At 42.4% G+C, this 22,080-nt stretch overlaps 1 protein-coding gene across 1 annotated transcript in view; it reads right to left on the reverse strand.

Annotated features, from left to right (window-relative positions):
* nrxn3a (neurexin 3a) overlaps positions 1-20,424 on the reverse strand; it is a 179,534-nt gene extending 159,110 nt beyond the window's left edge. The window contains exons 1-2 of the mRNA XM_029687494.2: positions 20,189-20,424; positions 6,064-7,332 (exon numbers count right to left, since the gene is read on the reverse strand). Of these exons, the coding sequence (XP_029543354.2) occupies positions 6,064-6,769 (706 nt within the window). The 5' untranslated portion in view covers positions 6,770-7,332; positions 20,189-20,424. The remainder of the gene's footprint in view (positions 1-6,063; positions 7,333-20,188) is intronic.
* Between the last annotated feature and the right edge of the window lie 1,656 nt (positions 20,425-22,080).

Consider the following 22,080-nt stretch of genomic DNA (forward strand, 5'->3'; position numbering starts at 1 on the left):
CTGGTAGAAGCCCCAGTTCCCTGTAAGCAGGTTGTGAATTTATGATGTAAGCGATTAGAGCAGTAGTAGAGGGGAGGCTGTGTCCATACTCTTTGTCCCAGCCCTTTGGTTCTCTCTCACTGCAAACACAAACGCACCAAACAGAGGGTTTCCTATTAGAAGACCTCTTCCTGAGGAAGGCTTAACGTTCAGAGAGTTTTTTTCTTTTAAACACGTCTGTCTGTGCATGTCATGGCGAACCTTTGACTTAAGCCAGGCATACGGACGCTACACGATGTTGGCCTCGATTTAGCTGTCCCGGACAGGTTTTTGAGATCAAAAACAAAACAAAACAAACAGAATCCCCAAGTCATAGCCTACACGAGGCGCACGGCCGTCATCGATGCTCGTTTAATATGAGCGGGTCAGTGATGCAATCTGAGGGCTACAAATCCTGTCTTGGAGCCATCCCAGACGTCCGGATATTTTCAAGCATGTTTGATTTTATTGACACACAATCTGCAATGCTTTTGTAGTGTGAGATGTGCGATGACAAGGTTGGAGAACGGTGATCAGCAATAGCCAATGAGAGCTCACCAGAGAAGCCAATGAGATGGTGACCCATCACCCAGAATGTGTGTAGGCTCTTGAGCAAGCGTCAAATCGACCTCTGAAGTTGACAAGAATGTTATTCCATTCAAAACGTATTGGCTACTCTGCATGGCAAGTGTGAATGTCTGACTGAAGAGTGTGAATATCTGACTGTGGCTGTTTTGAGCCGCAGACAGCTCGTTCTAACTACGTTAGCAATCTAACCGCATCATTTTGCGAGACAGCGTCATATTGAGAATCCTCACGCCCGACTGAAGAATATTGTAGTGTGTTGCACCACGGCCTGGGCATGACAAAAAATGACGGGAAAGACGTTTGTTTAATGATTCCAAAAGCCATCCAAATGTAGCACGCGTCGGTCAGAAAATTTCTTCAAATTTTAGCAAAATCGCCGTTTTTGCATTCTACAGTACCTTCGGAAAATACCTCTAATCTTTTGTGACAACTCCGGTGCGTCCTCACATTCAGTGTCGAACTGCATGTAACTGTGTTGATAGTCATAGATTTACAAGTTATTTTGCATGCAGAACAACCCCAGGCAATAATCTGTAGCCTAGTCAAACTGGCATTGTGTTCAGCTTCGCATGGTAACCAACTCGAGGTAGGCGGCCTGTTCCTGATCTTCCACATCAAATACTACAGTGGCTTTTATGATCTTACGCTTTATTAGTTAAGCGAAATCCTATGTAAATTGCTAGGTTATTGTTATCTATATGCTGCTGAACACAGTGTTTTACTGGAATAAAAGTAAGCTACAGGAGACAACTTTCATCTGGCTATATACATATTTTTTATGTTCAGTTTCACCATCAGCAATTGTTTTGATAGTTTTGCTTTAAACAATCAGTGTGTGAGGCCAGATGCTGGGAGACGAGAAGCAAGTATAGGGAGTGAGTATTTAATAAATAACCGGCATGAAACAAAACAAGGAGAGCGTCTGGACAGGGGAAACAAAACAGCATTAATGCTGACATGGGGATGAAACTGAGGAATAGACAGATATAGGGGAGGCAATCAATAACTGATGGAGTCCAGGTGAGTCCAATGAAGCGCTGATGCGCGTAACGATGGTGACAGGTGTGCGTAATGATGGGCCACCAGGCGCCCTCGAGCACCAGAGAGGTGGAGCGGGAGCAGGCGTGACACAGTGTACATGGTCAAGTTGATCATTTCATAACGAGGAAAGCAATCCCTTTTGCAAGGCGCACTGCATGGCCGAAGCGAGAGGAGATCAGTCCGTGAAAACTTCAGAACAGTCAAAACCATTCGATTTGGAAATGAGGGTGAAATCCAAAGTTGTGCTATATATATTAAATGGCTATGCAATAGCTCATTTGTAAACAATAAATGGTGATACATTACTACCTCAAACAATTAATCAGCAAAAATGACAAGTTAATTAGTGGGTGATGGTCATTTCAGATCCAAAGTGGGGGACAAAAGAAACCCTGTCTACATTGCCCCTCCCTAATCTGATAGTGGTAGTGGGGCAGTAGATGCCTAGTCTCCCTCATGGCTCAGCTCAGGCGCCTACATACTACAAACACTGTCCCTCATTTACACACACACACACACACACACACGCTCAGAGAGGCCCAGCTCATGAGCTCCATCAGCAGCAAATTTGAATTTAGAATTGAAAATCAGTGTTTAAGCAACAAAAATGAGTGCATCGAATCGTATCAAACCGAATCGCACCGAATCAATTCAAACTAAAACGCACATGGCCCTTGTTTTAAATGATTTTGACTGTTGTCATATTGTTTTAAAAAATCCCTACTCATGGGCCCAGAGAACCCTCACCCAGGTAGGGTTTTAAAGCTTGGGCATCGGGTTGGGCATGGGTTGGTACCCTGGCACTAAATCCAGACTCAAGCCAGGACCAATAAAACAGAACTGGGGTATGAGCAGAGACAACAGCAGCAGGAACATGGTTTCACTTTAGCATGTCGAGGGCAAAATAGAAACCAAGGGACTGTTCGTGTACTTCTGCCATCGCTGACATATCTTTTTCCATTGTCTCCTAATTGAAACCTTAAAAAATATAATACTTACAAAACTATTAAGATTAAATGGAAGCCTTGGTTCTTTCCCACCAATGTGCCCCAGTGTAAGTCTCCTGATTAGCCCGACCACAGGCAGTGATTAGGGAAGGAAATGAACACCAGTCTAATTGAGTTGGTCGCCATTAAAGGCTTTCAGTGGGCAGCAATCAGAGATCTATTAAACATTAATTTAAACGATTTCACTAGCCAGTTATTAGATATGTATTAGAGATGTAAAAGTTAAATTCAAGCGATTTTACCGGACAGTTATTAGATATGTATTAGGTATTAATTTAGTCACCGAGCAAATTCCATCTGCCTGAACATAAGACAAGCTGTTCAAACGGTGTGTGTGTGTGTGTGTGCGCGTGCATTTGTATTTGTGCGTGTGTGCATGTTCAATGTAATCTCCTTTAAATCTCCTCTTCAGATGGGGTCCTCTAGTATTGTCTCGTATCAATAGTGTTGAAGCCCACAATGTGACCTCCTGGCAGTGGCATTTAAATGGCTCAGTCCCAAGAGAGGACACGGGGGAATTGAGGAATTAGCCAGATTAGTAAGAAGAAGGGTATGTGGACGGTGTGATAATGTGGTCTGTGTGTGTGTGTCTCCCTCTTCATTTAGCTTTTCTTCATTTTTTAAAAATCTGACCTGCTTTTACGCTGACAGATTATTTACACTGTATTGCTTTGTTTTTTTTCCACCAGTGAACACACACACACACACACACACATCTGTCTAGTGAACAGGTCTAGTGATTACTACGAAAATATCTGTTTACTTTTCATTATTTATTGAACTATAACCTGGCAGTTGCTTTAACATAAGCCTCTACCTTTAAACAAATGCCTTGTGGGAAAGCCAAACATCTGAAAACAGATTGATGTTCTCACTACTGCAGCTCAGCAGGGCTTTAACAAACGTGTATTTATTTACTTATCACTCTTCAAATTAAGTAAATAGCCTCATCTCAACTGGAAAAGTCAATACCTGAGGTGAAGGGCTATTTTTTATACAGTAGGATTCTTAAAGGGAAGAGATAGAGCTATACTTTACTCTTTAGGCCTACAGTAAAAAACTTAAAGGGATGGCTGAGAGCCATCCTTCATACAGTATAGTATTTATTATTTCAGAAAGATGCAAAACTCTGCCACTATCTGATTATTGACTGAATTCAGTTCAAATTAGGAACAAACTAAGCAGTAAACAGCTGGCAAACACACACAAACACAAATACACCATCCCACACAACACCATCCAAATTAGATGACAGATTGAGTGTTGGTGTTGCCAAACTCTTATTATTATTATTATTACTAGGATGATAATCCCAGATTACTGTACTAGTGTAGGCTAGGTACTTCAGCAAACCATGTTACAAGCAGACAGACTACAGTACGGCCGTTGCAGAGCTGAACATACGCTGCGGCCATGGCAATGGTCATTTGAGCCATCTGCCCCGCCTGGGGAAGTGTCAGGTGTCTGTTGCCGTGCCTACGGCAGTCACCAGACTGTGTGTACAGTACATCACACACAGCAGGTCTGTCCACACGTTAGCTCCTTTTTTTTATTTGAGGAAAAAGGCCTACAGTGTACAAAACTTTGGTTTTAGCGACAAGTTTTACTAGCTTACCAGTTGTTTATTAACCATATAACATGTACTTATTATATTGTGAAAGCAGTGCATCTATGTAGGCCTACCGCAAAGCTGTTAAGCGTAAGAAAGTGGGTGAGTGTGTGTGTAGACTGTATTTATGTTTTGTCTGAGTGTAGATTCCATATTTTGACGATCCAGCGGCTGTATATTTTAAGCGGCAGTACATTGGCGTGCCGTCCACACAAATACAGCTCGACCCCAGTAAACAGCGTTATTTATTTTAGGATTGTCTGAACTCCTTGTTCACGGCCCAACACATTACAGGGCTGGTCGACACACACGCACACAAACACAGGTCCAACCCCTGACTCAGCCCCCTATCAGAGTGCATCTATAGCGTCTCTAGCTAGCGATAGCTCTATGGGCCTTTCTGATAGAGACGCAAAACTCATTTTTAAAACTGGGGTTTTTAACATTGTCGATTACATATAGGCCAGCCATTTTCTTTTCTTGCTCCCTTTGGTGAGGATGTGTTCACAGTGAGAGAGAACCAGTCGCCAGGGCTTGACACACACACGCTGTCACACACACGTTGTCACACACGCGGTCATGCTTCCTCACCCAGTCGACTGAACAGCTTCAATTCAACTGAAGCAGCTTAATGCTCATCCAAGACAAGATAGAGGAAAAAGAGGCCACTCCCTTTTAAAAACATGTCCTGACATAAAAACAATGTAATCTTTACATTCCAGATTCACTGCCGTTTTCTCTGTTGGTTAATGTTTGGGCTTGATGCCAAAGCAGATGCAAATTGCCTTTATGCTCTGTAAACCTAACCTACTAAAGTGGCAGGCGAAGAAACAGGAGAATACTAGAAACAGTAGTATCCTTCTATACTTTAGATTTTCTCACAGGAATGTAAAGGAAAGGGAAAAAGCTGGAGTTGTTCGTTGTTTTCTGATTACACCCCCCCAAAAAAAAAAAATCCTGAAGAGTTCCTATAGCTGCAATATCAGGATTGTTGTAAGAGGACAGATTCAATTCCAATTTAGTTTAAAACAGATCAAAATGTATATTTTATTTCAGCAGAAAGAAACAGCAAGTGAACTGACATTACCTCAGTATATTATAAGTGCATGACCACATTGCACACAGTATCTAACAATTGAAAGAAAGAAAACCCTCTACCCAAAACCCTCTGCAATAAAGCAGATAACATTCACTCTCCCTTTACAAATAAAAAAGGCCTTTCTTACGCTCCTTCTAAGAAATCGTAAGAATAAAAAAACCTAACCAAAAGCTTTTTTTTTTAATAAAAAATCAATTTGGGGTCTAACCAATACCAGCTGTGGAGGAAGAAGAGAGAGATGGAGGTTGTGATTGAATCAAAGCAGTTCCAGAATGCTCTGCAACACAAAAGGATGTGATTTTAACACCTGTCATCGCATGATTGGTAAAGAAAAGGGCTCAGGAGGCCCCCGTTCTCTCTATAGGCGTCCTTATCAGTCCCTGCAGGGAGGTCCCATTAACCTGCACCTTGGTGGCTAACCGTGTCGCTAACCACGCTTAGATTAGCACACACACAGGGACAACATACACTGAGTCTGAGAGAGACGACTTAGTAAACAACAAAGCAAAAATGCTTCAAATGAGGTCAGTGAAGCCTCTGGAATAACATGAAAATGATCTATGGATTAGGACTGGTGAAGGAAAGACAAAAGGGTGAAATTAAATGGGTAAAATCTGTGTGGCTAAAAGTGAACATAAGGCTATGCACAAACGTAGACATTCAGGAACAGTAAAGGAAATACAAAATGTATCAGATCTTACCTTCATTGCAGAAGCGGCCCTTGTATTCTGTTTTGGAGCAGTCGCACATGGGTTCCCCATCCACCACGGTGCAGCTCCCACTGTTCTCGCACGGGTTCTCGGTACAGCGCCCCTCCGACTCCAGACGAACCCTCAAGCTGCTGAGGAGAACCGGTTCCGTGTTCCCGTACTTCAGATCTGAGATTGTTCCTCTGAAGGGTGGGGCATCACGTGCCGTGGGTAGCGTGAGCGCTGACGTACGGATGTCCAGCGGCACGCCACCCAGGAACAGATCGCTAACAATTTTCATGTGCTGGCGGCTACCTCCGGTGGGCCGCACCTCGTCCGCCTTGACCTGGCCGTCCAGCCCCAGCACCGTCCGCAGGCCGTAGCGGCTCAGTGTGGCAAAGTGCCAGCTGCTGTCGTTGACCCGCTTGTCGGACACCACGGCAGTCTCGGCGCAGTCGATGCTGAAGCGCAGCTGCAACTTGCCCTCCACGACCATCAGCTGCAGGAAGTCGCAGTAGCCACTGTCGTCGAAGTAGAGCAGCAGTGCCGTGGACACGTCTGTCTTGAACTGGAAGCTGAGGTCGCTACGCGTACTGGCGTCCCAGCGGAGGTAGCGGGCCCACTGGCCGGGGGCCCCTGTGAACTCCAGGCTCAGACACACACCCAGGAAGGCCGAGAGCAGCAGCTGCAGCCTCGCAGACAAGCCCAGCACATCCATGGTCAACAAGGAGGAGGAAGAGGACGAATGAGTTTATATTCCTGAAAGCTTAGATAGCATTGGATTTGATTTAAAAGTCTTAGAGTAAGTATCCAATTCTAGAGGGAGTATCCACAGTTGTATCCAAAAGTGTACTCAGATATGTTTGACACTGCTGAGAGATTTAATACAAAATCAGCAGGGAGTTGGGTGGTAGTTGGGATAACAGTCGTAGGTAGGCTAAGTAACAGTCGTAGGCCATGCACATGAGTAAACTATCCAATCGCTGACAAGCTATGGACAGTAGGTAGAATTGCAGATGCCTTTCCTCCTAGTTAAAGAAAGGAGGAGGGAGAGAGAGGAAAAGGGGAGAAGAGTCTAAACTAGTTTCTCCTTCTGTTGCAAAGGAAAGTTTGACCATTGTAATCCTTTAAAGTCCAAAGAGATTGCTATGGGTAATCATGGCGTAAGGTCCGATTGGACTTGCTCTTCTGGTTGTCAGGGTGATCGGGACGTCCTTCTTCATGTTGCCTGCTTGAATTTGTAGTTCACAGGGGAGCCTCTGGATCTCCTCAGTTCCATCACTGTCAGAAACAGGAAGCATAGGATTTACACACAGCACACACAACATTGATATTCAGACCATCTGAAAAAAAACTGTGGTTTTCAGACACAGATTGATATTTTACAACAGGCCTTTTTTCCCCTCACTACTATTTCAGCAAGAAGACCCATCTTTATTGATTCCACATTTGTCCAAACTGCTAGTGATGGTCATTCCGAGTCTTTTTGGTGAGCAGGATCATGTAGCTATGTTCATGTAAAAAAAAAATGTTTATTTGACTCCCAAACGGTTCTTCATTCAAAATGTTTGAGAATCGACCAAAAAAACATGAAAAAAATTGCAAATCTCTAATGTAAAGCCTAGTGATTAGTGCTTTTTGAGTTCGGTTCGGGTTTGATTTATAAACAAGTATCACTGTTTTTTAGACATTAAATGCACTATGCATTACAGATGTCGAATTTTAACTTGAACACTTTTTTTGTAGCAGATAATTTTCCTGATGCATCAGGAAATTCAAATGAGCCTCGGGAATGGCTAAGATTAGCAGTTAATTTTCTCTTCATGTGGGGGGCAATCGAGTCATTGGGATTAGGGCTGCTATCTTCAAATAATATTCTCTCTCGCACGCTCTCTCTCAAATGATATATGCCTAGGTCCCATTACTGCAACATTCAAATGTACAGAAATATCTGAAATGCAGCCATACACATCAACAACCGTCATTTTATATATCTTAATAACACAAGATACTGGTCTCCACTAAGCTACGACATACAAAGGTTGAGTGTATCGTAAGGTTTACGAATGAACTGTCAAAATTGAGTTCAATCATGGCCCGGGGTGGGCTAGCGGTTAGGGTCGCTTCCTTCAGTGTGCACATAGGCCTATGGTGTCCGCGTGGGTTTGATGATTTCGTCCCAAGCCTTTTTGGCAAAAATAACACAGTCTCCAAAATGACTTGATGTAGTTACACATTTCAAATATGGACAGTCCAGGATTATTTAAACTCTTGATCTTGATAAGCTTAGAGGATGCATGGCTTCACCCAGGTGGGTGCTACAAGTTTGTTTCAGAGGAAGTTTACCAAGGAGTCTACAACAGAGGAGGGCAAGAGGTGACGTGACCTCGGCCCATCTGACCATTTGATCATTTACCCCCTGCTCAACCCTTCAGCCGGGCTCAGTCGGACGAGATGTGGACTGCACAGGTGAGGAAGGTACGCACGGAGAGCGGATCGGACACAACGGCGTGACCTGTTGGACTTGCACCTGCCTCTGTGTATGACCGTGGAAGATTTTCCACACAGAACTGTCAATAGGCTAACAAATGTTTTGTTTTGTTGTTTTAAGGGCATCTTTGAGATTATTACTATATTGAAAAGTGCTATAAAAATGTAATCTATTCATATTATTATTATATAACATTAATAATAAATGACCATACCAGACACTTTTGGAGAACATAAATAGTGAACAAATAAAATATTAACACAGCAACATTAGTTTCCATTCATACAAAGTGTCAGGTAAATTGCCACAGTAGATTTGCAATGGTAAATGAGGGAATTATTTATTTATATTGTACAGAATGCGTGTTAAATAGATCAATCGCACTATGTTGTTCCGATGACAATGCCAACCAGAGGGCGAACATATGGGGCGGCAGGTAGCTTGTGGTTAGAGCGATGGACTAGTAACCGAAAGGTTGCAAGATCGAATCCCTGAGCTGACAAGGTAAAAATCTGTCGTTCTGCCCCTGAACAAGGCAGTTAACCCACTGTTCCTAGGGCATCATTGAAAATAAGAATATGTTCTTAACTGACTTGACAGGTTAAATAAAGGTTTTAAAGAATCTTGAATGACTTTGGTTACAAGCAGGACTGAGGGAGAAGTGATTGGGCTCACTCTTGCCAAAATAAGCTCAATGGGCTTAATATGCGGCAACCTTCCTGCCTGTGGGTCGACTCCCATTGTTAGGGCGGAGACATGAGCATCTTGTCATTATATACAGATCTCTGACTAAGGAAGCACAACATAATATTTTAGGGAGCAGTATAGGTGACCAGTAATGGTTCCAATGGAGATCAGCTGTGCAGGTGAATTCAGCACATTTAATGGTTTAACGAGACAACAATTGGCGGTAATCTAGTGCCATCATTGCAATAGGCCCCTTGTTATTTGATTATATTCCAATATTATTAACCTATCAATAATCACATAATAATAGGTGTGAAAACCAATAATCTACTGTTTGTGTTGCCCTGGCTAAATTGATGAGTTGATTTGATAAACAATCAACTTTCCTCCAGTCGATGATCGCCAACGTTTTATAGTTAGGCTATGTATAATTTGCAGAGGTGGGTAGAGTACTGAAAACCTGTATTTAAGTTAAAGTACTGTTACTTAGATTGTAATTTACTCAAGTTAAATTAGCCTCAAGTACATAAGTAAGAGTAACAAAGTATCCAGTAAGAAAACTACTCCAGTACTAGTTACACATTTAGTTTGTTTGTTTTTAAAAAATGTATGGCAAACTGTGACAGCAAACAAAAAGGACAACAACTTAGTGTAATTGATTTGACGTGAATTTAATATTAAAGCCTGCCAGCACTATCTTGCAGATGTCCCCCAGCACAGGTACTCACCAATGAAGACTGACGTCAAACAAGGTACGTGGGCTGTACAATTTCAACTACGTTCATTCAATGTTGACTTAATATCAATGTGAACAATGTCATAAAAAGGTATATGGTACTTGAGACATTGGAATTTTTTTACAATTTCAATAGCATTAATGAAAACATATTTCACAATATCATTTCAAGTGCATGTGATGTTGAATGCATATTATACTGAACAAATATAAAAACGCAACATACAACAATTTCAAAGATTTTACTGAGTTAAAGTTCATATAAGGAAATCAGTCAATTGAAATAAATGCATTACGCCCTAATCTATAGATTTCACGACTGGGAATACAGATATCCATCTGCTGATCACAAAGATACCTTAAAAAAAGGTAGGGGTGTGGATCAGAAAACCAGTCAGTATCTGGTGTGACCACTATTTGACTCATGCAGCGTGAGTTGATCAGGCTGTTGATTGTGGTCTGTGGCATGTTGTCCCACTCCTCTTAAATGGCTGTGCGAAGTTGCTGGATATTGGCAGGAACTGGAACACGCTGTTGTACACTTCAATCCAGAGCATTCCAAACATGCTCAACTGGTGACATGTCTGGTGAGTATGCATGCCATGGAAGAACTGGGACATTATTATTATTTTTTTTACCTTTATTTTACTAGGCAAGTCAGTTAAGAACAAATTCTTATTTTCAATGACGGCCTAGGAACAGTGGGTTAACTGCATGTTCAGGGGCAGGACAACAGATTTGTACCTTGTCAGCTCGGGGGTTTGAACTTGCAACCTTCCGGTTACTAGTCCAACGCTCTAACCACTAGGCTACCCTGCCGCTTCCAGGAATTGGGTACAGATCCTTGCGACATGGGGCCATACATTATCATGCTGAAACATGACAGCAGGTGAATGGCACGTCAATGAGCCTCAGGATCTCGTCATGGTATTTATGTGCTTTCAAATGCAATTGCGTTCGTTGATAAATCTAGATAGATAAATCTATGTAACTGAGGTGATTTAGTCAAATGTAACGGAGTAAAAAGTCAGTTACTTCCTTCAGAAATTACTTGAGTAAGAATACAAGTAAAATACTAGTTTCTCCGAAAACTCAAAGGGCAGTAGTAGACCAGATTCAAACCCATGCCTGGTTTTGCACATGTGTGCCGTTCTCAGCGCTTGTACTGGCTGGACCACAAAGGCCCTGATATAACCATGAATGTATGTCACCGATTGGTGACCTTGAACATATAATAAAACAATTGATGTAATAAATATGGATTTTCCTTAACAAAAATGACATCTAACCCCTACAAATAGGGTCCATTTAATCCCCATAAGAATTCACACGAGACGCGCTTTAACCTGCAAGTAGCTTACACAGGCTACTTGAACTAACCCCAGTGGACCTGAAGTCTAAGTTATTGTAGCCTACAAACACCGCTTCCATTTGCCCCCTGGCGACAATTCTAATTATTTCTTGCTCACCAAGCAAGGAGTTTTTGTACGGAGTTCAATAAGAGTGTCGATTTTGGTTAACAAAAAAATGGAATGGCTTATTTGATGGAATAGACGTTTTGTAATAGTTAGGTTGTTAGGAGTATACTTGATATAACTAGAACAAATGACATCCCGGCAACCTTTTGAAAAACGACTTAGTGCCTGGTCGTCACTAGTTGCCATAAAGTAATAAACCCGCCTATTTCTACAATTTATCTTCTTAAAATGGGATTTTAAACCTTATCTTAAAGTTAGTTTAGACTTTGTGGCTGTGGAAAGCGTTGTGCCTGTTGTTCACACGCGGATCTGCCCTCTCGTTGGGGCCACTAGAGTATCTGGTCAATATAATCAAAGATTATGGATTTACTGACAAGAGACATGTCTCTCCGTACAAACAAAGGGAGTCGTTGTGTCACGCCCTGGCCATAGAGAGGTTTTTATTCTCTATTTTGGTTAGGCTAGGGTGTGACTAGGGTGGGCATTCTATGTTCAGTTTCTATGTTTGGAATTTCTGTGTTTGGCCGGGTGTGGTTCTCAATCAGAGGCAGCTGTCTATCATTGTCTCTGATTGAGAACCATACTTAGGTAGCCTTTTCCCATCTGTGTGGTGTGGGTAGTTATTTTCTGTTTTGTGTGTTTTGCACCTGACGGAGCTGTTTCGGTTGTTCTTTTGTTGCTTGTTTAGTGTTCAGCTTTACCATTCAAATGACGAACACGTACCACGCTGTGCTTTGGTCCTCACCTTCTTCCACCAATGGCCGTTACACGTTGTCCACACAGCAGCATGGTGGGCTGTCTGGCTGCCACCTATCCTTTATTTGGATTGGTGGATGTATCTCATTATTGTAATCCTTTTTTGAATATTCAATGAGAGTTGTTGACATCAAGCAACTGTATTAAATGGAGGGACCAGTACGAAGAAAGTATGAAAATGTATGCACTCACTACTGTAAGTGGCTCTGGATAAGAGTGGCTGCTAAAGGACTAATGTTTAAAAAAATAATAATTCTATGCTATTAGCCTCATGCTATGAATATGCATGGCCAAGTGTTTTTTCTCAAAGATGCCAGGATGTCACATGTCCTACTTATATCAGTATACTCCTAACTTTAGCATTATGAAACTTCTATTTGATCCAATTAACCAAATAAACCATTCACTTTTTTTCACCATACAAAATCTCCTTTGGTGGGCGAAACAACCTGCTGAGCTGGGCCTCACTTCCTCTCTCTCTCTCTGATATAATGGATAATCTGTGGTTCTCTGTCTCCGGACAAGTAGGCACGCTAAACTATGTAGAATGTTGGCCTGTTGGAAACTACATCACACAGTTCGGACTTGATTTATGTGATTTCTCTCTATAGAAACTGCAGTCAGAAAATGCGCATTGAGCTCCCTGAAAAAAAAAATGGAATTCAAATACCTGAACCGACATCCGTCAATTAGGCTAGTTGTTTGAAACCCCAAAAATAACAGACATTTTGGTTAATCGCTAAGCAAACGTAGGCTACCATGCATTATGTCAGATTTTGAAGATTGTGATATGCGTGTTCAAATAAGATATATTTTTTTACAAACTGCAAACATTTTCGTGGACCAGAATGAAACGCTCTCCTCACTTTTGTTTCTGTAGTAAGGATTAATCACCTTCAGAGAATGACTGTTACTTCTATGCAGATAATCGTTGTTTGAAGCTAAAAAAAAAAGCAGTTAAGTAACACTATGCAATCAGGGAGCCAAATAAACAGCTCTTTTACCGATGCAATTCTCGTCGTTCACCAAAAAGAGACGTACGTACGTTTGCAAACGAGCCATCACTAAAAACTGCTACGGACATGTGAAGACATGCCAATTTGGAAACACAGACAAATACTGTACTATTGAACCATAACAAATAAAATAGCAGGATCTGTGTGCATAATTCATTGTATCTGATGTTAGAGATACAATTACCAGTCACCAAACCTAATTAAAAGTGGCAGTTTTTTTTCCCTCGGTAAAGGTCTAGGCCCTATCTGTCATCTGCTAGGAAAATTAGCACCATTATTCTGCTGGCAGCCCCCGACTATCAATCAGGCCAGCAGAGATGGCCCTTATCTGATGGCCAGGGGAATGAACGGGGCTTTCTGCTGACTGCACCATACAGATGGACAGAGAGAAACCACAAAACAAAGGAAGGAGAGACACTAGAATACTAGAGACCTAAATACGCAGGGCCAGAGACAAGAGAGACCCCAATGCCTAAACAGGTACAACGTCTAGAGAGACCATGTGACCATGTGTTGGACAATTCTCCTCCCCGGTGAACTTATTCTTTGCGTCAAGATTGTTGCTAACATGTTTCCTAACCTAACTATCCGATTGTTAGTCCCATCAAACATTGAGTTTTGTCATATTAAAACACAAGATTCAGGGTCTGGTTGATGTAATTTCTTTAGAAATGTTTGTGTTTCATTCTATCGCCAATCTGTTCTAGGCTAGCCTACTGAAAATGCATTTTTACGGGCCAGATTTCGGTATTTTGGGACTATATCAACAATTGACTAATTAAACAAATACCAAAACATAGGGTGGAGTTCTCCTTTAATGAGATGTAACAGTTTATGCCAGGTCCTTTTAGGATTCATTCATGAGAGCTGTCCTCGAGGTAACAAAATACACACTAAGTTGACCCACATTTCCATCTATCTTGAGACACAGATAAGGTTCTAGATAACCATAGGCTTGCACTACTCCAAAATGCAGAGATAGAGAGACCAAAAAGACAGAGAAATTGAGATCGATGGACAGAGAGAGCAAGCGAGTGAGAGAACCACCCTGTTCAACACTGTCTCCACTGCTCCCCAACCCAAATAGAAGCCAGGGTGTACAGTTCGCCAGCGCTACTCTCAGACACACAGTCAAATCCCTGCCGACATATCAGCTTGATGTGTGTCATCGCTGGGATATGCTGCTCTGTGACACTGTAGTGATGTAATGACAAGCCAGCGTCTGGCCATCAGCAGCCTGCCCCACGACCAGAGATATCTACAGTAGCCTACACTCACCAGGAACACACACATATAAAGTTTGGCTTCTACCCAGTATGGTTTAGTATACCTATCCAGGCCAGTTAAACACAGCTATAGTTCTCCCCCATGTTGAGAGGGACTTCAAGTATTACGATAACAATAAGCAGGGTTAAGTTCCACCGCCCCATACAGAGGGTAACCGAATAGGCATCTAACCTAATAGGCACCATGTGTCCCTGCCAACAGTCTCAGCCCTCGGCTCGGTACCACAGGACAAAGGCCCCAGCAGTCAGCATGGGCCCACTGGACCGGAACACACTGGGCGAGGTGTGTGTGTGTGTGTGTGTGTGTGTGTGTGTGTGTGTGTGTGTGTTCTTTTGTTGCAGGTGGATGGGCAGGGGTTAAAAGGCTAAACTGCATGGACCATTGTTCCCATTGATAGGAGTCCGCCGCTCCTCACAGGGAAGACACACACAGGGACAAAAGCAGCCGGGGTTTGGCCTCCCATTAGAAAACAATAAGCGGAGGGATGGAAGGCAGGGGAGGGAATCTGAGAGAGCCATGTTAATAAGAACAGTCTCTTCATTGGCCCTGACTGTCAAACAGACACACCTCACTGATGTGTCTAGTACCACTGCAGGTGCATTGAGTACACACACTGCCGTGGCTTCACACACACTCTGGATGCTGGAACAAAATGTCCTCTGTGGCAGTCAGCTGATATAACGGAAGAGGAGGATGCGTTCTCTCTCTCTCTCACACACATTTTACTGTGAGATTCTCCAATTTCCCAGTCCTCCACCAAACATCTCGTCCTCCACGCAGACTTTACACACACACACCCTATAAACAGTGAGTCACCTATATCCCTGCTGCCAACCTACACACACAAATATACACACACCTTCGCTCCTCTGCAGTACACACACTTTCTCTCTCTCTCTTTGATATGGAGGGGGTACACAGTCCTGGAACGGTGTGTGGATGACATCACCACCAATACGGCAAGCCAGAACTAAACCAGTCATGTGTGTGGGATGGGGGTATGAGAGAGCAAGAGAGAGACTAATAGAGGGGAGGATGTATTTTCTGGTGAACAGACACAGTCTAAATCATTATTGTCTAATGACTAATCTAAGAGCATTGGGGGAAAGCAAGGCTTGCCCTAAATTGTTCTCACCTATCCAATTTAGTTTCAGTGATGAGCAAAGGAAGGGATGGGGAGAAAGAAAGGAGAGGGAGGATTTGTCTATTTGTACAGACTGGCTGGCACAGACTAAAAAACACACTTTACTCAATTGTGTCCGACATCAGCAATTACAATGAATAAGACCAGATACAGACCAAATAATACACATACTATGTTTTGTTACATCATTATTATTAAGAAAGAATGGGATGAGAAAGTAGCGACGGAAAGAAGGGAAGGGGGAGAGAGGTAGGAAGGAAATGTTATTTGTAACAGTATTTACAGACAGGTACAGACAAACAGGCACAGCCTAAATAATCATTCATGCTTACAGCATTGAGTGGGTGGAGGCAAAGTTCCCCACCATGTTGCTTACACCTATCCAATTTCGTCACACTTGTGATCTAACAAAATGGAGGGGTTGGCTCCATTTGTTAATATATCCCACCAGCTACAGACAGACAGGCAGAGACATAGGTGCAGACTGGTGCACAGCCTGGGTAGAAGAAGGGAAAAATGTACAGATTGGTCCATTTTAGAATATGATCAAATGGGCATGATTTCACCGGTTTCACCATAAAAAAGTATAGGGAGAAAAATACCCCCCCCCCTCCCCTAAGTATTCTAGTATTTCAGTGGGCACAAGTGGCCACAGCCAAACGGGCAGAGCCATGAGTCCAGCCAGGTGCCCAGCATGGGTAGAGAGAGTGGGCATTCAGCTCTCTGCAGGAAGAGAGACAGAGACACACCTCCTCTGGGTGACGGGGGACGGAAGGGAGGGGAGAGCCGTTCTGCTGCAGCACCTCTCTCCTGCATTACATCACCCCCACACTGCTACACACACACACACACACAGCTACATTCACACCCACCCACCCACCCACGCACACACAAACACTGGTAGCAATATACTGCTGCCACACACACACACACACACTGCAACGATGCTACCAACACTAAGCAATCAACCGAGGTCTGCATCCAAGAAAAACCCTGTTTGATTTATCTATCGTTCTAAACGATTAATAACACCCCGTCTCCTGCATTACATCACTCTACTGCAACACTTGCTCAGCCAAACACACACACACACAGTTAATGCATATGCTGGGCCAGTCCTCACACCACAGAGAAAATCCCTGTTTAAATTCATCTAGTTGATCTTTATCTTAATTTATCTAATTCAAATCATCCTTAACCTGCATTACATCACTCTACAGCAACACACACACACAAACACACACACACACAACCAATACTAACCCATGTCTACATGCATGTATAGACATACTATGAATAATAATGCTGGTGATATTCTTAATCATTTCACTACTCTACTTCTACCATACATCATTCTGTAGCAACATCTGCATAGTAGGGGAAGACTCAGCATGCACCCCAGAGAACATATAGTAAAAAAATCTATTTTATATTTGTTATAAATGGTGCAATAGAAATTGTGTTTTTATTATAATTGTTAGTATGTTGCTTTACATTTACTATATAATCTCTTGCACCCTCAATTTTGTTTCGGTCATTTGACACCTATGTGTAATTCGTCCTGTGTGTGTGTGTGTGTGTGTGTGTGTGTGTGGTTTTACGCACGCACACGCACACCAACAAGTATATGCACGCGAGCGCGCGCGCACACACACGCACACAACAAATAGGCCTATACAAAATGAATTAGATGAAATTGCAGGGCCTTTCTCAGAAGCAAGAAATTACTGTGAGCTGTTGAACGTCGTTTTATTTAGGAAGACATGACGCAATTTCTACAACCGGAGATTATTTTTCCGCCCTCCGCATCTTTAAGCACGCCCGTTAAATATTATATTATTTGAACTACATTACATTTCGTGTGAAATAGGCCTACGCATTCAGACAAACATAATAGGACATTTTTCATCTGCGTCAAAAATATGTTATAATCATCATACAATTTTTAAAAACCGTTGAAACACTGTTTTGTATTTATTTATATGGAAAAGGGAGCATCCTCAATGATATTGTGAGTAGTAGCCTATTATGTGAGTAATATTGTGCCCCCTCTCCCGCCCATACGGATTAACGTTACCTTGAGAGCCCTTGGCCGTTTTCGGTTGATTTGTCAGAGCAGTTAATCGCCTGCCAACCAGCGCCCAGAAAGCAGGACAGCCAAATTAAACCACGCACCAACCACCGCCCGGCACCCCGCAGACAGTACAGCCAAATCACACAACCGCACAATAACCACCGGAGTAGGGCAGGGAATGCGCATAGCACGACCGCATAGCCTACACCACTTAAATATTGAATTCATCTTTCTTGTGTCTTTCTGTGTTGGCCTAAATGGGAGAAATGTCGATTAGCCTAGGCCTACTTTCATGAAATTATTTAATAATACAAATATGTATTTTTATAGCGGTTATCATATTTTATTTAACGGGCATTTAGGCCTAATAGTTGGGTGTAATAATATCCGTGGAAAACATTCACGTAAAACAAAAAAGTGTATATTTTGTGGGGGGGGCGGCATTTTATCTAGATAAAATATTGTTTACTTATTAAATGGTGAATCATGTTTTTTTAATGTACAAATAAAATAAAAACATTGATAGAATCTCTATTTCAACTATAATTTTATAGTAGTGCATTGGACTGCTGCTACCTTTTAGGCCTTGCTTGCTGTGTGAGAAAAGAGACGCATTTCACAGGGGTCACGCCCATTTCTGAGGCATTTCTGCCCGTTGAAAAAGCCTGATAAGGAGTTTTCCCTGCATTCTGATGTATTCACTAAGCCTATTACATTGTAAATCCCAAACATCGAACGTGTGCCACAATGATAAATTAACTTCAAACGTCACCAATTCTGCTGGCAAATTGCAGTAGATTTTATTACTATTTCATTATTTCATCACGACTGGCGAAGGTGCTGATCAGACCTTTATTGGAGAAAAATCATGAGGTCAAAACGTGACAATTTTAACCATTTTGTGATCTCTTACATGATTTTCCTACAGTAATTTATCTATTCCTGATTTAAGACAAAAATATGAAACTATAAATGGTGTTCAAATGCATGATTTAAAACAAAGATGCAGGGAGTTAATAGTGGCGTTATATTTCTACTGCAAAATTGTTGTCTCTTTTTGTGAGCTGTTAGATATTGATCATCTCAAATCCAACATGCATTCTTCTAAAATGTGAGAGATGGCTGCATTACATGGTTCATTTCAAAGAAGAAAAATCCACCAGCGTGTTCATACATGTCAGATTTCATGGAGATCACCAGCACCCTAAAAACACCCCCCCTCGACTTTCTGCAGAGCTCACGAGCTCATTTGATTCCGTAGGGAACGAATTCTACCCGCCGTCTAAAAAAACATCACGTTTCCTGCGTTATTTTTACAATCCAAATACAGACTCATCTGGTGATAAATATTTGACTCTAACGTGTTATATTATTGTTTCCGGTTGTATGGTATGTTTTATCTGCTACAAATGAACAACCCATGACTGTGGAAAAAAAATGTCCATACGAAGACAACAATGCTTTCTTCTCCACGATATTCTAAATGGAGATGGGTCTATTTCGTTAAAATGAGCATACACGAATTCATCTGTAAAATAATATAATTTTGGAGGGGAAGGGGGGGGGGCAAATGTCTGGTCTCCATCATGGTGTCTGCAGTGTAGGGGCAATCAATGGAACATAGAAGGTCATGTCCCCATATCAAATTCAAAGCAGCATTCCCATGTCTGAATTGTCTTTTATCTCACAGTATCAAAACAGACAACATTGTCTGTCTTATTTTAGACATAACCCATCGGTTGTTTTCCCTGACTATGCAGAACCGGAATTTGAAATGAATTTGTTTACTCTGAACAGTCATTGACATTTAAAAATAGCCCCATGCACGCTGGCGGTCGTAAGACACTGGACACCCCTGTATCCATTATTCAAAGCTACTTTTCAGGCGAGAACTAAATGCGTGGTTTGGAAGAGTCGTAGCCTAAGCAAGCATTTATTTAGCGTAATTTTTGCTTGTTATGATGCCTATAATGCTCTGTGTTTTATAAAAGATTAATAATTCCGATTATAAATATTGCCTGTGGCCACGAGCTGAGCGATGTGACCGTAATTCTGTCATTCCCGCGGGGCTTGTCCATGCCTGTCACCCTGGCCTCGTTGGCCGGGGAATGGGCAGAATCACCCGAGCCGTCATGGCCGGAATGCCCCATTTGTAGGCCTACCCGTAAACCACCCTGCAGCAAAAGCGACCTTATTCGTCGATATCATTATGTTTCCAGTCAATTACTAGTATAGTGCAATGCTTAGTCTATGATTAGGTAGTATTGACCACATGTCGACGTTCTCAACGTCCCAACTTGTTCCAGACTGTCGACAGCCGAAACTACAAACATGTTCAAAATGTCTACTTTAACATCCCAATTCCAATCCAAATGTGTTCCGAAGGAACGATTAGAACTATATTTTGGATGTTTGCTAGTCATGACAAGAGGAGCCCTTTGGCAAGTAGAAAATAGAGCACGACTGACCTTAGTTATGGGATAATATCCAATGCATAATAATCCGACATTTAAACTCCGGTAATGTTTAAATCCAGGTTCGTAAAAAAAAAAAAAAAACGAGTAGAATGAATAAACACGGTGCCGATTAAAGCGAGACTTCTGACACAGTACCAGACGTTAAATCAGGGCTATTGGGCTGTTCTTTCCTCTGTCGCTCTCCAGTCGGTCTCCGCTACAGTGCATCACAAGAGCCGCGCGCTCGATCCGTGCGACTGGCGACCGATCTCGGGATGTTCACACTCACTTCGCACGGGTCCGCCCTCTCCTGGTCTCTCCTCAGCACCACCTCCGCGCGCGCCCCATTTAAAGGCGTAGTCTGGGAGAGACACAGCAGTGAAGGCATGATTTTCACAGAGCATGCCGTGGCGTGTGTGTCTGGAATAGGCTATAGTTAAAAAATCGGTAGAGACGGTAATATTTGCATAGCTGTGTTGCACAAACAGAGTAATGTGGAAAAGTTGCATAATTACTCATTTCTTCCTTAAATGACAATTATATGGTTTACAAAGTGATGCGCAAACCCAAAACGCACCTCCAGATAGGTCTACATAGCCTATTTGTATTAAAACATTGAAAAATAAACGTTTTGTATAAAACTGAGACACTTGGATGAGACTGCCAGCGCCTGGCGCTGCGCTTTTTCATATTCCAGACACGTGGGTGGATCTCAATAGACTGTGGAAGATTTCTCTCCTGGTCCCTTTTTCCTTCAACTGATCTCATAGAACGGGACAGGTGAGTAAAATAATAATAGGCTACCTACCTCCATAGCCGGCCTCCGCGCCATATTACTTTCACCTATCCTGCCTTTATTTCAGTGCAGATCAGTGCTCTGACAATGTCTCATAAATGGATGAATGAAGTAATTCAGATTAAAATAATTGAATAGACGTTAATTTCATTGAATTATATTGATGAAGTAGAGCAGAGTGAAAGCCACTTCAGACTACGGAGAGGCACGCTTTTAGCGTGAGGCAGGCCTACAACCTCAGAGCTGAACTCAAAAGAACACCACGTGGAGCAGGACCACGGAAAGCACAGGCCTTGTCACAATCGACAAGATAATAGCTATTCTAAAACGGAGAGTGACACAGACAAACATATTTAACATATTTAAAAAAGGCCCAGTCACACACATTTCCTAGGTGGCAAAGGTCCGGATGGATAATGTAATTTATCCGTTTGCGACTCCAAACGGTTCACACCCCTCTTGTTGGCGGAGAGAACATTTTGCGGTTTTAAATCGAATTTCCTGCAGTTCTATGCGTTCTTCCATGTCGTATGTTTGTTTATATAATACCGGGGGTCGAAGCCTGGGTGAGTAAAAAAAATAATCTGTGGTCCAGTTGAGTATGGAGGTCATAGGCTAATACCAAGCACGAGTTCAGCATCTAGACCTACTCTTAGCCCAACCATAATATCTCGAACAACAGGTGTTAAACATGACATAGACCCATAGCCCAAATGATCCATCACAAACCTGGCGGATTATTTAATTGAACCTCGGCCCCAGCCATGGATCGAACTATGCTGGCCGGCAGAGCAAAGCCGCTCCAAAGCTCCATGGCCATGATGGATGGATCTGCTGAGCGGCTGCGCCGGTTCACAAACACTCTCACAGTAAGCATGTTAGCTTAGCAGCATCTCCCCTCTTTGGCAAATACTGTGCAGCATGGGGCCCAGGTACTGTATATTTGATTTTGTTGTCAATTAACCATTTCTTTATGGATTTGGATTAGTGCTTGATGTTATTGTCTTGGGGCCAAGAGTCAGCCTCCTGGCAGAGGTAACCAGGTTTCTGACTAAAATGTTCATAATGGTGTTGCCCTTAAAGGTCATGAACAGTCCAAATCATGTGT

This window comes from Oncorhynchus nerka, linkage group LG18, assembly GCF_034236695.1.
Source record: "Oncorhynchus nerka isolate Pitt River linkage group LG18, Oner_Uvic_2.0, whole genome shotgun sequence".
NCBI classification, from domain to species: Eukaryota; Metazoa; Chordata; class Actinopteri; order Salmoniformes; family Salmonidae; genus Oncorhynchus; species Oncorhynchus nerka.